A 15,128-nucleotide genomic window follows, 5' to 3' on the forward strand; every position below is an offset into this window, starting at 1 on the left:
GAGCATAGCAAACATTTTCCTAAGTAGCAAGAACTCATTTTTCATTTTGCTAATGTCCAGCGGAGCTGACCTCAAGTCAGAATCGTCTTTGAAGCCAGCAGGGAAGCCTTTGGTTTACGATGGCTTAATGGAAAGGGACAGTATAGAAACAAGATCCACCATCTTCACAGTCATGTTTGTGTCATGGTGGTCATATATAAAATGTATGTCTAGCATATTTATAGGTCATATGTTATGTTGGTTTTCAACATCTGACACTGCAGATAGTTTAATATGTTTCAGGAAAGCAGTGAGCTTCACAGCTAGTGTAGTGACTTGATTTTTCTGAAACTTGCTGGCTTTACTAAATACTGTACTACTTCCTGAGGTAGTAAGACTGCATTTTGTGAAGGTGTATAAGTATTATGAATTTGATACCTTTCCCAGTACTCAATTAATCAGTCATATATTTCTTACATATTTTCCTTTCAACATACTCTTGTACCCAATTGCAAAAATATTGACATACCTAAATTATTAAAGTATATAGCCCAAATCTACCTTTTGCCTTTTTCTCAAACAAACTAGTGTTCCTAAAACTATTTTTTAATTAATTGGACACTGTTATTTGTCTGTGTCCTTTGGATATATTTATTACTCAATAAACACTCCCTGGGAACTGAGCTCAGAGGCCTCCTGAATGCCTGCCGTGTTCTCCCACTGAGCACATCTCTAGACTCACCAGGCCATCTCACCAGCCCAAATGTAACAATACTTGCTGTTTAAACGTGTGAACCTGTGTTTGTACCACAGAATCTACTTTAAATGACAAGAGGTAGCCATGAGCATCACTGTACCACACAGGGAAGAAGAAGATGGCTGTGGCTTGCTAGGTGCCAGTGTATCTCCAGGTTCAGTAACTTGCTTAAAGGACTATGGCAGAGTGGGATAGGGCTAAATTCTCATTGTCCTCCTCTGACCTCTGTAAGAGTACACAGGCACACACACACACACACACACACACACACACACACATGCATATGTCAACATACAAGCCCCAAAACATAGTCACATATATAAAATATAATACCCAATGTCCTCCTCTGGCCTCTACATTAGTACACCAGTGTGCGTGTGCGTGCACACACACACACACACACACACAGAAAGAGAGAGAGAGAGAGAGATAGAGATGCATGTATCACACAGACATACAAGCCCAAATACACACTTACATGTAAAAAGTAAGCACTGGAAATTTTTAAATAATGTTTAAAAAAAGTTTTAATAAGTATGTGTTACTTTCAAAGAAATTATTTAACCGTTTTCACTTTGACTATGACTGATTACCTAGTCCTTTGTCTTCTAAACAAAATGTCTTCTGTTTCAAAATTGACTTCTGCTGCTGGACTTGAAATATATGAAAGCTTCCTTGTGATTTGCTGAGAGGCATAAGTCAAAGGAAAAAGAAAACATCATAATTTAAATATGCAACATATTAGCTCAAGTCTGAGAGGACAATGGATCCCAATGTTTAAAACACATTGCCATTCTATATGGTACACGAGAGGTGTTATTTTTAGTAGAAGTGGTAATGTTGTAGGCATATTAACGGTAGGAACATTCTATTTATTTTGGCATTATACCCTCTTTGCTTCTTGTTTTGAGCCTGTTTCTGAATGAATCCACGGATTAGTGGCCATATGCCCCTGCTGAACGTCTTTTAACTTCCACATCTTAAATAAATCCTCATGATTCCTCTTTATAGCAACAGTTGTACGTGAGCTCCAATGAGGGGGTTTCCCAAGTGTCTCTGCATCGCTGCCACATCTATGGCACAGCTTGTGCGGACTGCTGCCTGGCGAGGGACCCATACTGTGCCTGGGATGGTTACTCTTGCTCCAGGTTCTACCCCACGGGGAAGCGGTGAGTACCAAGCATTCATGTGGAAATCCAAATGGACTTAATAGGGCAGTGCAGAGATGTGGATCAGCTGTATGGCTGCTTTCATCTAAAGAAACAGTGACGTGCTTAACACTACATACACCCTTTTGCTGAAGAAGATGCTGTACTTCATTTGACGTTTTGTTTTCTTCTTCTTCACGGAAAGTTTGTGCTTTCAGACCTGCCAATGCACGGGGTGGCATTTAACTATGTGTTAAAATTAACTAATGTGTGGCTCTGTTGTGTCCTCTGAGTCACTGTAGCCTTAAACACCACATGGCTAGGTATGGCCACATTGCTTAATTATAGTAAAGAGTGTTTGTTCTTCATATAAATGATAAAAGGAGATGAATTTCAAAAGTTAGTATTTTGAATACAACTGCCTGTATCATGCTTGCCAGAATCTAGGAAAGATAGCCACCTGGCTTGCTTTGAGAACCTACCTGTCACTGTTTGGACAGTGACAGCATGATTGTTGTATAGGATAAGCAGTCTAAGTAACATCCCAGAAATGTTCAAAGCAAGTTGAAAGGCATTTGCAGAGGAAAAACTGCTGAGGCAGCAAAGAATATGCAGAACTCACAGTTGGTTGAGCTCCTAGATATTTGCAATAACTTTTGAGATATAAGTTATGATGAATGAGTGCACCAAAACGTCTTAAAAATTAGGGTCAGTGGCAGAAGCAAATGACTCCAGTCTTAAGAATCAATGAACTGTCCCTGGAAGCACTGGGTGATTTTTTTCAATTGTTTTTATTACATCATATTTGTATAATACAGTAGTTTGTATCTTGTTATATTTCTGAATTTTATATATTTTGACCATACTCTCCTCCACCTCCAAGTCCTTCCACATCTCCCTCTCCCTACCTACCCAAATTTAAGTTCTTTCTCATAAAACAAAACCTCCATACAAAACGAAACTCCCCAAATCAAGAAAACAAAATAAAATCATGCCTAAAAACAAAACAAATAAAAAAATTGTAATCAATTTAAAGCACACAAAAAACCTTTGGATCCCACTGTAGATGTGTTTTGAGCTTTCCTAGAGCCATGCCACTGAATTTTCATATGCTAATCTTGCCCCTTTTAAAACCAAAGGAAACAAAAATGAAAGACAACAACAAAAGACAAAAACCTGTGTTTGGGTATAAAACAAAATGGTCTGTAGAGAGAAGACAACACATAAAGAAGCCCATGAACGTGTCACACAACCATGAGGTTTCTGGATATGAAAGGAAAGAGGGTTAGGACACATGGGAAACAGCTTGAAAGGCTGAACAGATGGTCAGAGAGGACAAAAGTGGGGACAGAAGAGTGAAGCAGGCAAAAAATGAGGAAAGGGTGGCACCGAAGCATCCTCTGGAGGAATAACACTTCAGAAGTATGCCATGGAACAGTCAAGAGACAACACCAACGCCCGTGCTGGCACTTAGTAGCCTATGACGAGAGAAGAAAGGCTAGAAAGAAAGAAGTTTCCAACGTCAAATGAGGTAGGATTTTGTCTGTAACTTACCAGCACTCAGCCCTTTTGTTTAGGATGGAAGTCACCTGATTCTTGGTCAAAAAGATCACTAGCTGTGGTTGTTTCCATTGGAACACTGGCATTGGAAGTAGTTGGAAAAGAGTAAGAAGACAAAGGATGCAGAATGGGGTTATAATTTAGGCCAGATAGAGGAGTCATCAAATACTAGGTATGGGGACTTAGAGAACTATAGGAATAAAAAAAGTCCACGTTTCTTAAAACCAGAGCACTAGGAAACATGGCATCATTGCCTGAGAGCGAACCCTGTGGAGGGAGCACTTGTGTGGGAGAAAGATTAATCCAAGCACGCCTATGGGACACTCCAGCCAGGGCACGGAGTAGAGAAAGAAATGTGAGCCTGAAGTAGAGCAGGGTGGCCTGGACTGGATCCCCTTCTTCACAAGTCTTTGAACCAGGCGTCTTGCATCTGTGCTCAGAGACTCAGTATCCTCCCACATTTGTCGTAGGAGTCGGGCAGGCTCTCCTTCACGCATGTCAATTTCCCTTTTCTTACAGACGATCATTCCCTTGCAATTGTTTGTATTTGCATTGGCTGAAGAGATCAGAACCTGGATACAGAGTGTGAGGGATGCAAATTCCAAACATGATCTCAAATGAATTTTGTTTTTTCAACTTTTAGTAGATTTGTCATATAGCTCTAAATATAATAAAAGTAGTGTGTGAAAGTGTTCCCACAGCTAAATATTTGCCTGACAATACATTTTATTTCCTGGTAAAAGTTCTAGAGCTAAGTATGGCATCTCCAGTACCAGGGTTAGAGTCTTTGGTCTTTTAACCAGATTTACTGATGAACAAAGCTAGTACAGGATACATTCTAAAGAGCAAAGTGAACATAAATTGAGCATTGCCACATCCTAGAGATAAATCAGTCCTTGTTTGTGATGTGAAAGAATGGAAGGGTGGAACCCCTTCCTTGCAAAGACTTTGTCTCATGCCAACAGGAATTTTTAATTTTCACACAAGCAATGCTTCTCAAGTAAAATTTCATTCCATGTGTGGAGGTCTTAAAGTATGTCCACACAGTGCCTCACCTATTACAAATCCAGTTACATTTTTAAGATTCATACTGAAACATGGGTTGCACATTACTATTATACTACCACAAACCATGAAATTAGTCCTGGATCTTTACGTAAAAAGTACTGATGGTGACTTGCACTTGTTCTCTCTTCCAATACCATGCCTAGAATTAAAGCATGCATTCTGGGTTGAAAATCAAAGTGTCAATTATTTAAATAGCTGTTTGAATATCTTTACCAGTATCTTAATTCTACCCTGAAGACTTAGAAAATGCAGTACACAAACACATACACATACACACACACAACATACATGGACACAAACACCACACTACACACACACACACACACACACACACACACATTGGATGAGTTTACCACATATTCTTTCTTGGTTAGTGAATAGAAGTTTCATTAAAAATACCTATACTGTTTAAATATTTCAAATTATTTCCAACTCAAACATCATGCGGAGAATATAACGTGCATTTTCAGAATAAATTGACACAGTTTGCCTGTTTATTTTCTATAGTGACTAAAAGTGAGGGATGGAAAAGACTTTTTGCAATATTTTCTACATTTACTGTTTTACTAGTATTTTTTGTCTTTATGGTCTTTGGATTATCTCTCTGTAGCAAATACTACATAGATGAACTCATTGTAATTAAAGAAAAAATACCATTTGTATAGAAGCAAAGAGGCAGAGACACAGCCAGAAAGGAGCAAAATCCATATATTCACACAACATTAAATGTTGACTCAGTATTTCAATTTTAATGAGTTGTATATAGTAAACACTATGCACTTTTTCTCATCACTCTGAAGTATCTTACCTATTTGTGTGTATTAATACTAATGTTATTTATCTTGAATTCAGGCATATAGCTGGAAAATGTAAGATGGGATAATCAGTTCAATCTTTACAAATATCTTTTCTGTGAAGCTAGAAAATGATTTCATTGTTTATCCGAAGGAATTGAGAACAATGATGACACATCAGCAGAGTCAGCCAAAGCCAAATCCTATGTGTAATGTAATATTACGCTGCCTACCAGCATAGTTCTGCTATGCAATAGGAATGCATTCAAGGAAACTGACATGTACCAAAGGCTCTCGCTGATCTCATCATTTAAAAAGGGCTCTAACAAGATTTTCTATTTGGATGCCTGGAAGCTGATGTGGCAAGTTCGCTTTGCCTAGCTTGAGACAATATATACTGTGCACGAGTAACACCCTACAGTGCTGACTACAGGACAATAAATTTAGGCGCCGTGAATGACACTCAGTGTCTAGAAGGCTAGAAATGACCAGCTCATCCCTAAGAGCACTCAAAAAGGTTGTCTAGGATCAACGGTAGTAAAAAATGCAAATGTTTGGCAGTAAAAGTGGACATGGAGCTGGTCTAGAATAGGAGGACACTGGTCCTATTTCCTTATATGAGAGTGACTGGTACTTCTACGTGTGTGTGATGCTATACACATATAGAATTGAGTGGTACAATTTATATACACCGATAACTCCATAAATATGTTTGTTAGCATAAAGTATTAACCATTTCTGATAATTCTTGAGATTTTTAAGTCATGAGTGACTTTGAGATTGATATTATTTTTATGTCTAATAGTCATGGTGTGCATTTTTATTTCTGCTCATTTTGCTTAATCAAATTAAATGGTATTATTATTCATAAATCATTTAGCTGTGTGTTCCCAATATTGAAAGTCCGTATCCACATGGGCTTCAGGGGTGGCTCTCTGTATCCAACTGCTGTCTTTTGTCACACTCATATCCATTATGAAGTCAAAATTCAGAGCCCTCATAAACCTGAAACTCAAGAAGTGAAATCATTAATGAACAAATACCAAAACATTTTGTATGACTAATTTTCAATTTACAAAGGTTAGAACTCATTTTTGAAATGCTTTTTCTATTAGTATGTTCCAAACAAAGAATCTATTTGACTTGGGTATGATTAAACTTCAAGGAGTCTCCTTATAAGTATTTTGCAGAATGGAGAAAATATTTTATCCCATATATTCACTGGTGTTATTAGATAAATATTAGTACCTTTAGCATATTAATATTGTTGTCTATAGGGTAAGATTTTAACTATATCTCATTTCTAAAAGTTTTCTAAATATCTATATAACAGTAAATATGCTATTATGTGTATGTACTTTCATGAGAGAAAATATAGCATATATAGAAAAAAATTGTGCATACAAACATTCTAGAATTCAATGTACACATATATCCATTTTTGAAAACCTTAACGTCTTTCAAGTAAACATATTCACGAATTCCATTTATGTTTCAAAAGTGTTTAAAGCATCTACAGAGTACTGACTTTTAAATAACTGTGTGCTTATTATAGTAAAACTTTTAAAAGAAGAGAAAATGCTGTTTAGTTTACCATTGATAAGTTTTTTATTTTAGTGCATTTTTGGATTAATATCTGAGAAATAATATTTGATACATTTATTTAGACAATCCAGCACCTATTTGGGAGTGATGTATACTAGTAATTTTGTGGCTATTTCATCAGAGATGACAGACAAAGAGGGACTAACTTGATCTAGAGGAAGGATGGATGCCACGTGTCACTCAGGCACCATGACTGGTTAGGGAGCTGCAAGAGATAATGAAACTTCCCCTATTTGCTTTCTAAACTAAATCTTAGGCAATCAAGCGGCTGAAAAGTTTAAAATGGGGATGCTTTTAATGTAGCATAATTGTGAGTAATGACAAATCCCTCTGTCATTTTGCCGCACTTACAGGAGGAGCCGAAGACAAGATGTGAGGCACGGGAACCCACTGACTCAATGCCGAGGGTTCAACCTAAAAGGTATCAGAAATGGGAAGGCCTTAAACATGGTGACCGGTAGCAACATTCTGTGTCTTACTTAGTAGGGGATCTTCACTCAAGTCATTCGCTTGAGAATGTGTCACCTCGAGTTTGTAAAGTATCTATTCGTGGTAATGAACCTTAAGTGCTATTTGTGTGTCTATGGAGAATCATACAAAAACAAATGTTCTGTAGTGTGTGGCGGCAAGTGTGTGAGCGGGTAGGGCAGGCCTCTCACACAGATTTTCCTAGCTGCTTATTTCTTTCTGAAGCAAAAGTACTGCTTTTAAAATTTACTAACAAGTAACACAATAAATACTATCCTACTGAAGAAAATATACATAAGAAAATATTTATGATTTTAATTATTTTGAACTGTAGACCACTGTACTCTTTAGTTCATTCATGCTGTGTAGCCATCTGCCAGGTATCTTAGGATGCTTACTGTCTTCCTCATCGTAACCACGGCATCTACTAAATATTTACCCAGCATCTCCTTTCCCCAATGCCTGCCAGTAACTAACCTACTTTCTTCAGAATTTGAGCATTCTAGACACTTTGTTTGGGGGAATCATACCAGATCTGTGTGCTATGCTTGGTTCCTTTCATGTTTTCAGAGTCCCTTTACTCTTTAACATGGGTATGACTTTTTCCTATTTATAAAATCCATTATATGTTTGTAGCACACTTTGTTTATTTACTCATCCCTTTCTAAAGACATGTACTGCTCCCGGTACTACAGATGCAGAGACTAATCCTTCAAAGATCTATTCAGAGACTCAACTGCAGGCCTGCCCTGTTTTACAGCAACCCCTTTCTCTTTGTCCTGACAAAGAAATGCTATGTTGTTAAGCTATTCATGGATCACTTTCTCTACCAAAGAGCTCTTTCTTCCCAGAATTCTCCTGATCTGGTAGCCCCACCTGTACTTCCTTCCTGGCTACTGGCCAATCAGTGTTTTATTAAAAAAACAATAAGAGAAACTTATATACAGAAGGACATCCCCATCACTATGCTAATTCCATGATACAACTCTGAGATAGACTTTTGTTTTCTTGTTTCATACATCTAATTTAGGGGATTTATCCACTTTGTCATTTGTTATTCATGGAGCAATTTTATAAGCCATTATGTCAGTTCCTGTTTATAATGCCCCTGGTTGCAGTGGCGAGACACTTGAAGTAATGTCAAGTATCTGTGCTGACTGTGGGTCTGAGCTTCGGTTCAAGTGCTTCCTTGTAACGACCTTCTTCATTTTTTAAACCCTGTACTAGCATCTATTTCTATCCCTGATTTATGAATGAAGCTTTCTGCTCCTGTTTTAATGTCTACCTGATTTCACTTAGTGCTTCATTTGCCATAAAAATTAAAAGTTTAGAAATATTAGAAATGAATAAAGAAGACAGAGATGGTTCAAGTAAATGGTATCGTGTTACACAACCAGTAGTGTGTATGGATGTACTTTAATTTACCCCAGGTTCCTTTTACTCCTAAGCCTGGCTTTTTAACGATTGTATCATATTGTGGACATACCGTGTTTTCTATTTGAGTTTCTTCCATTCTACACTGAGTTATATATCCATTGATGGCATAAACTGAGCTCCCATCTTATCTTCCTTCATATATTACACATGTTATATATGTACAGATATTTTATGCATATATATCTTCATGACTCATGGTCTCATTTGTGCAACTGAGAAAATCTAACTAAAAAGCTGTTATAATAATTAGACAATCGAAGCTGTGACAATCCTCAATGCAGAGTGATAAATGTGTACCAACACAACTTTAGATAGCTTTTAGTGTCCCTTTTCCTTTACATTTAAACAAAATGGCTAGACCAATAAATTGTACCTGCTACCATATGGTGACAACCGCCCTGAGCACAATTTTAGAGAGAGAAATGTTCACACAGAGGGGTAATCTCTAAAATCTGTTCTTTCTCATTTCTCTGACTTCTGCTTTTCAGCATACAGAAATGCAGCTGAAATTGTTCAGTACGGAGTCAGAAATAACAGCACTTTCCTGGAGTGCGCCCCCAAGTCTCCACAGGCCTCTATCAGGTGGCTGCTGCAGAAAGATAAAGACAGGAGGAAAGAGGTGAGTGGCCTGCCCCACCTCCCCAGCCATCCATCAAGACCTGGGAGGAACACTGAATCACCATTCCTCAGGGAGGCAGAGATGAAACTGGAAGTAAAGACATGGAACCATCCTTTGATGTCAGTGACCCGTCATTACCATCTTCTCCAAAATCCTTTGTCCTTAGACTTGAAGGATTAGTTAGAAATCCCCTTGGCCAGCCACCTCTGTAGCCTCAGTGTTTGTAACAATAGCTCAAGAGCCAGGATGGAGTACTGATGTAAGGGATCACTTGGGAAAGAAACAAGATGTGTGCACACCCAGAAGCTAGCCCCGCGTACAACAGCACCTTTGTGTGAGTCACAAGATAAAGGAGCTTTGCAAAGCCACAGTTCCGTTTCCCTCAGCAAGAAATTATGTTGAACTATAGCCCTTTGTTGCGAGGAGCATTTTTCTGCTATGTGGTCATGTTTCCATTGCATTAGCATTCATGACCCTTACGTGACACTCAGGTAAATTGCGCAGTCACTGTTTATGAGACCGCCGCATTTATTCATTACTAAGGAAAAAGACCCCTAGACTTGTGAATAAATACATCCTTACTCCAGATTTTTATTGGTTATAAGGAACTGTTTGAAAAGAATGGCAATGCGAGTTGGTATACAGTGACTTACTGTAAATACCAAATTCCATAAAGTTGATGTCACACTGTCTGGATAAGTGGGAAGAAGAATTACATGCACGTTGCTACTATACCATCAATTTTGATGGTGTCAAGCAGAAGTTGGATGCATCTGTGTGGGTTCCATTGTAGGTGACTTTGTTTCTGTGTGGTGTTAATCAGGGAGATGTAAGCGCCCATGACTACAAGCTGTGGAACACAGACACAGTGTCAAAGTGACTAGGACCTTGACTCCATAGGGAAAAACTTGTCCAGCCCTCACCCTTGCCTATTCAAATGTGTTATGTGTTCTTTCCTAACTGTGAATCCATGAGCCTGAAAGATGAAATCATAGGCCAATTACCATTTGAATAAGTGGAAATTCAATTGTGTGGAGGAAAGGACAGGGAAAGTGGGCCTTGGTGCTCCCCATTTCCCCTGAATCCACTGATAGTTAAAAGTTTTGATTAAGGATCTTGCAAAGACCCAGTTACCTTTGGGCCCCTGTACCACATCAGAAAGCTCACAAACCACTGCTACTCCAGTTTCTGAGAATCCAAATTACTCTGACCTCTGCTGCCTAGCACCAGTAGGTACATGAGGCTTATTAACTCACTCACGATTACATATTTTAAATTGAAATACTGTCTTTTATTTGGATTTTATTAACAATGAAATGTACTTTTGTACAGAAATTTGGTAATATAAAAATATTCACATGTATTACCATTCATGATTTTTGGTCCTTTTTCATTTTTATTCAAAGAGAGTTAATCCATATTATAAATGCCTGAAAACTTGTTAGCATATGAATTCTCTTTTTTAAAATATAAATTAGAAATAAGCTTGTTTCGTAGGTCAATCCCAGCTCCCTCTCCTTACCCTCATCTCCCATCTCCCAACAGCCCCCCCAGCCCCTCCAATCCCCACTCCAGTCCCCAGGGAGGGTGAGGCCCTCCATGGGAGTCTCCAGAGTCTGTCATCAACTTCTTCATTGATAACACAAAAGCTACAATTGTAAGGCAATTAATTGTAAAGCAAGTGGATCTAATGTGTGTAGCCAGTACCCAGGAGCCCAGGAGCAGGCAAAAGAGTCAGAAATACCCCCATTCACACTGTTAGAAGTCCCACAGAAACCCCAAGCAAAACAAGCACAACCTATACGCAGAGGACCTAACACAGACCCATGTAGGCTCCATGATTGCCTCGGCCTACTACCGTCCAGAACTCTGGACCACCAGCCCAAAGATGGTGCCACTCACAGTGGACAAGGCACACCCTTGCCAATCACTAATAAGAAAATGACCTATAGCAGGATCTTATGGAGGCATCTTCTCGAATGTTCCTTTCAGATAACTCTAGCTTGTGTCAAACTGATTTGACACTAGCCAGCACAGGAGCTCACCTGAGATTTCCCTGTGTGGATGGTACCGTCACTATCATTTTCAGTAGTTCCGGCGGAGACAAGATTGCCCGTTGTAGACAAGAGAGTGCCTGGGTGCAGTGAAACTAATCATAACGCTGTGTACTCTGAGAGGGAAATCCCCAATGCTTCTGCCTAGTTGTGAAAGTCAACTAGTTTTGTATATATTCGGTGTATTGTCTTAGAAATTGTAGTCTTCCATTTGGGACACTCATGGTGTTTGTCTTTTAGGTTAAGCTCAATGAGCGCATTATAGCCACTTCTCAAGGACTGCTGATTCGATCTGTCCAGGATTCAGACCAAGGGCTGTACCACTGCATCGCCACTGAGAACAGCTTCAAGCAAACCATAGCCAAGATTAACTTCAAAGTTTTAGATTCAGAAATGGTGGCCGTTGTGACAGACAAGTGGTCCCCATGGACATGGGCTGGCTCTGTGAGGGCTCTACCCTATCATCCAAAGGACATCCTGGGGGCGTTCAGCCACTCTGAGATGCAGCTCATCAACCAGTACTGTAAGGACACCCGGCAGCAGCAGCTGGGAGAAGAACCACAGAAGACGAGGGGGGACTATGGCAAGCTGAAGGCTCTCATCAACAGCAGGAAAAGCAGGAACAGGAGGAATCAGCTTCCAGAGTCATAAGCGTTCATCTGTGGGGCTTTGCTTCCAGTAACAAATGCTCTGTCTTCACCGGTCAACTACTGAGCAAAGTCTTGTGCTTTACCCATGAGAAGTTCCTGACAAAAGCTGGAGACTCGCTCTCAAGTGTGTTCTCTGTGAACTTAAATGAGCATGCATCTTCTTGTATGATACCTACTAGCACTAGACATGTCATGGTCCTCATGGTGCATAGAAGTATTTAACTTGTCCCAGATGTTATTTATATCTTAATGTGTCTTTTCTTCAATGCAGCGACAGAACTGTTACACCCTCGGTTGAGGTCGGGGCATAAATTAATCTGTGCTATTCCTACTCTGCTCTAGGGGTTTAGCTTTTTAATTGTCAGTGGTTTTTATACATGACAGTGAACTCCAATTCACAATTTTCACATAGTAAATGTCATATAAATGCATGTGACAGAATAGCCATCCAAAGTCATGTAGGCTAGACAAATGACAGGGAAGAGAACATCCAGATGTTATTTAAAAGCAAGAGTGACTCATAAAGAGAATGTGATGAGTTCATATGCTCCCAGTGAATTATATTTTTGCTCATTCTTTGTTTAAGATTATAATGTGTGTCAGTTACTGAGATCTGCCATCAATCTTTGTTCTTTTGTTTCAGGAAGATAAAATGAATTACCTGTGCCATCCAAATCTTTGATGGGAGATGTATCAGTAAGGCATTGACATTTCTACTGTTATGCTAATCATCTTCCAAACAAAAGCACTTTGTTTTTTGGAAGTTATTTAAGTTATTATAGACTTACATATACTCTTACATTATTTAATTGATTTACTGTTTGATTTTAATTTTCTAGTCTACTTGGCAAATTAAACAAAACAAGGAGAAAATATAGTTAAAACATCCAACTTCTCCATGCAGAGCAAAGCCATCAAAATGTTTGGATTGTTTTGTAACTAAACTTATTTTCTCCAATTTAAAATCTAGATGGATAAATATGGAAAATTTCCTCATAGTTCTTTTAATGATAGAACTTCCATTTTTAAATTTAAATTTATTTTTAATACACACTTATATTTCCAGAGAAAAAGAAAAATTGTGCTAAACACTATTGAAACATAGTTCTTTTTTTTTTTTTTTTACCAGACAGGGTTCCTCTGTATTGTTTTGGAGGCTGTCGGTCCAGCCCAACCTCGAACTCACAGAGATCTGCTTGCCTCTGCCTCCTGAGTGCTGGGATTAAAGGTGTAAAGGTGTGTGCCACCACCGTACGGTGAAACATAGTTCTTACTAACAGTTCATAAAGAAAGTAATGAAAGGGGATCTGCCTCCTTTATGAGTATTGTGAACAAAACTCCAGAAAGGAAATCACGTATAGGGGTGTGACTTGGTGGTAGATTATACATTTAGCATTCACAGAACCTGGGCTCATACAGAAAGAAAGGAAGAGAGATAGGGAGGGAGGGAGGCAGGGAGGCAGGGAGGCAGGGAGGCAGGGAGGCAGGGAGGCAGGGAGGCAGGGAGGCAGGGAGGCAGGGAGGCAGGGAGGCAGGGAGGCAGGGAGGCAGGCAGGAGGGAGGCAGGCAGGCAGGCAGGGAGGCAGGGAGGCAGGGAGGCAGGACAGACAAACATGAAAGAAGGAAGGTTAGGAAGGAGGAAAAGAAGGAGAGGAAAGATGGAGGAATCCATTATCAGAAGATAAAAATGTGTTTAGTTAAGTGATGGTAAATTTTAATGCTCATTTTAGTGTTCTAAAAGGGGACCTCAGTGTCATAGGGGGAAAAAAAGTAAAAAAAAAGAGAAGAAATTTCATCCAATTTTGTTTTTACACTATTGTTCAAATTTGTACAGTGCGACAAAAATCTGTAGTGTTCCCATATGCAAATGTTTTCATGTTTAAACATTCACATTTTATTTTTTCTTATATATGCAAAAATAGCAATGTTTTTTGATGCAATGCTAACATGGTCCTCTGTGTTTTTTAAAATTTATTTATTGTATGCACATAGTTAAAGTAAAATGACTTCCAAAGCACAGAGCCCTGGTTCCACATAGCTTCAAACTGCTGGATGGGGATGATAAATCCTATGCTATTATTTGTTCTACTTGCTATCTCCTGTTGGTACCATAATTACATTTTAAATACTCATTTCTTTTTCTAAGAATATAGAAATTACTATTCATCACAACCCTGCCCAATGTAAAATACACAGTTTTTCTCAAAATCATAATTAATACTTATTGAATATGGGTGACTAGTTGGTTTTATTTTGTGTTCTTGGGCAATTTGATGATTTAACATGTTTTTCATATGCATTGTATATAAAATTACCTAGAAATGCACTTTCCCCCCAAAGTGTAGGTTTGTGAATAGACATAGCATGATGAAACAGTGAATGTTCAACCTGTGTAGAGAAAGAAAATGAGATGTAGTTCCCACATGAAAATTTAATTAGATGTTGAAGAAATCGTTTGTCTGGTAAAATAAAACATTGAATTCCTTGGATGATGCCTTTCACTTTTCTTTTTAGCATAGTATTTGATAATGTGATAGTAACTACTAAATTATTATTATCATTTAAAGATATCTGGTTTTGTGAAAGCAAACCAGCAAATACTTCATAAGTTAAGAATTCTAGAACACATATATCTCTTTTACCAGTGGCCTTTATTCAAGCCAAAACATGAATCCATTCATTTGCTTCTACATTCTGTGTATATTCATATATTAGAATATCTAAATCAATACATTTTAACCTCGGTATTTTAGATTTACCCATACCTATTGTAGTTATTCATAACATATTATAATTTTCAATAGCTATATTTTGGAAATATTAATGATTGGATCCACTCCACCTACATTTAAGTTCATGCTCATGATTTTAGTTTGGGAAAGATTTAATATTTTCTCTTCCTTAATGTTCTCCATAAGGCCCTTCAATATTTTGCATAGGACAGAACACATCATATATGCACATGGTCAAAATTGTTATGACACTGCCC

The 15,128-nt window shown here is 38.4% G+C and overlaps 1 protein-coding gene across 1 annotated transcript in view; it reads left to right on the forward strand.

The window, feature by feature from the left end:
- Sema3c (semaphorin 3C) overlaps positions 1-13,201 on the forward strand; it is a 169,449-nt gene extending 156,248 nt beyond the window's left edge. Inside the window, exons 15-18 of the mRNA XM_040735157.1 lie at positions 1,748-1,905; positions 7,265-7,332; positions 9,305-9,435; positions 11,730-13,201. Of these exons, the coding sequence (XP_040591091.1) occupies positions 1,748-1,905; positions 7,265-7,332; positions 9,305-9,435; positions 11,730-12,140 (768 nt within the window). The 3' untranslated portion in view covers positions 12,141-13,201. The remainder of the gene's footprint in view (positions 1-1,747; positions 1,906-7,264; positions 7,333-9,304; positions 9,436-11,729) is intronic.
- The last annotated feature ends 1,927 nt before the right edge of the window (positions 13,202-15,128 follow it).

This window comes from Mesocricetus auratus, unplaced genomic scaffold (genome assembly GCF_017639785.1).
Source record: "Mesocricetus auratus isolate SY011 unplaced genomic scaffold, BCM_Maur_2.0 Super-Scaffold_100043, whole genome shotgun sequence".
Taxonomy (NCBI): Eukaryota; Metazoa; Chordata; class Mammalia; order Rodentia; family Cricetidae; genus Mesocricetus; species Mesocricetus auratus.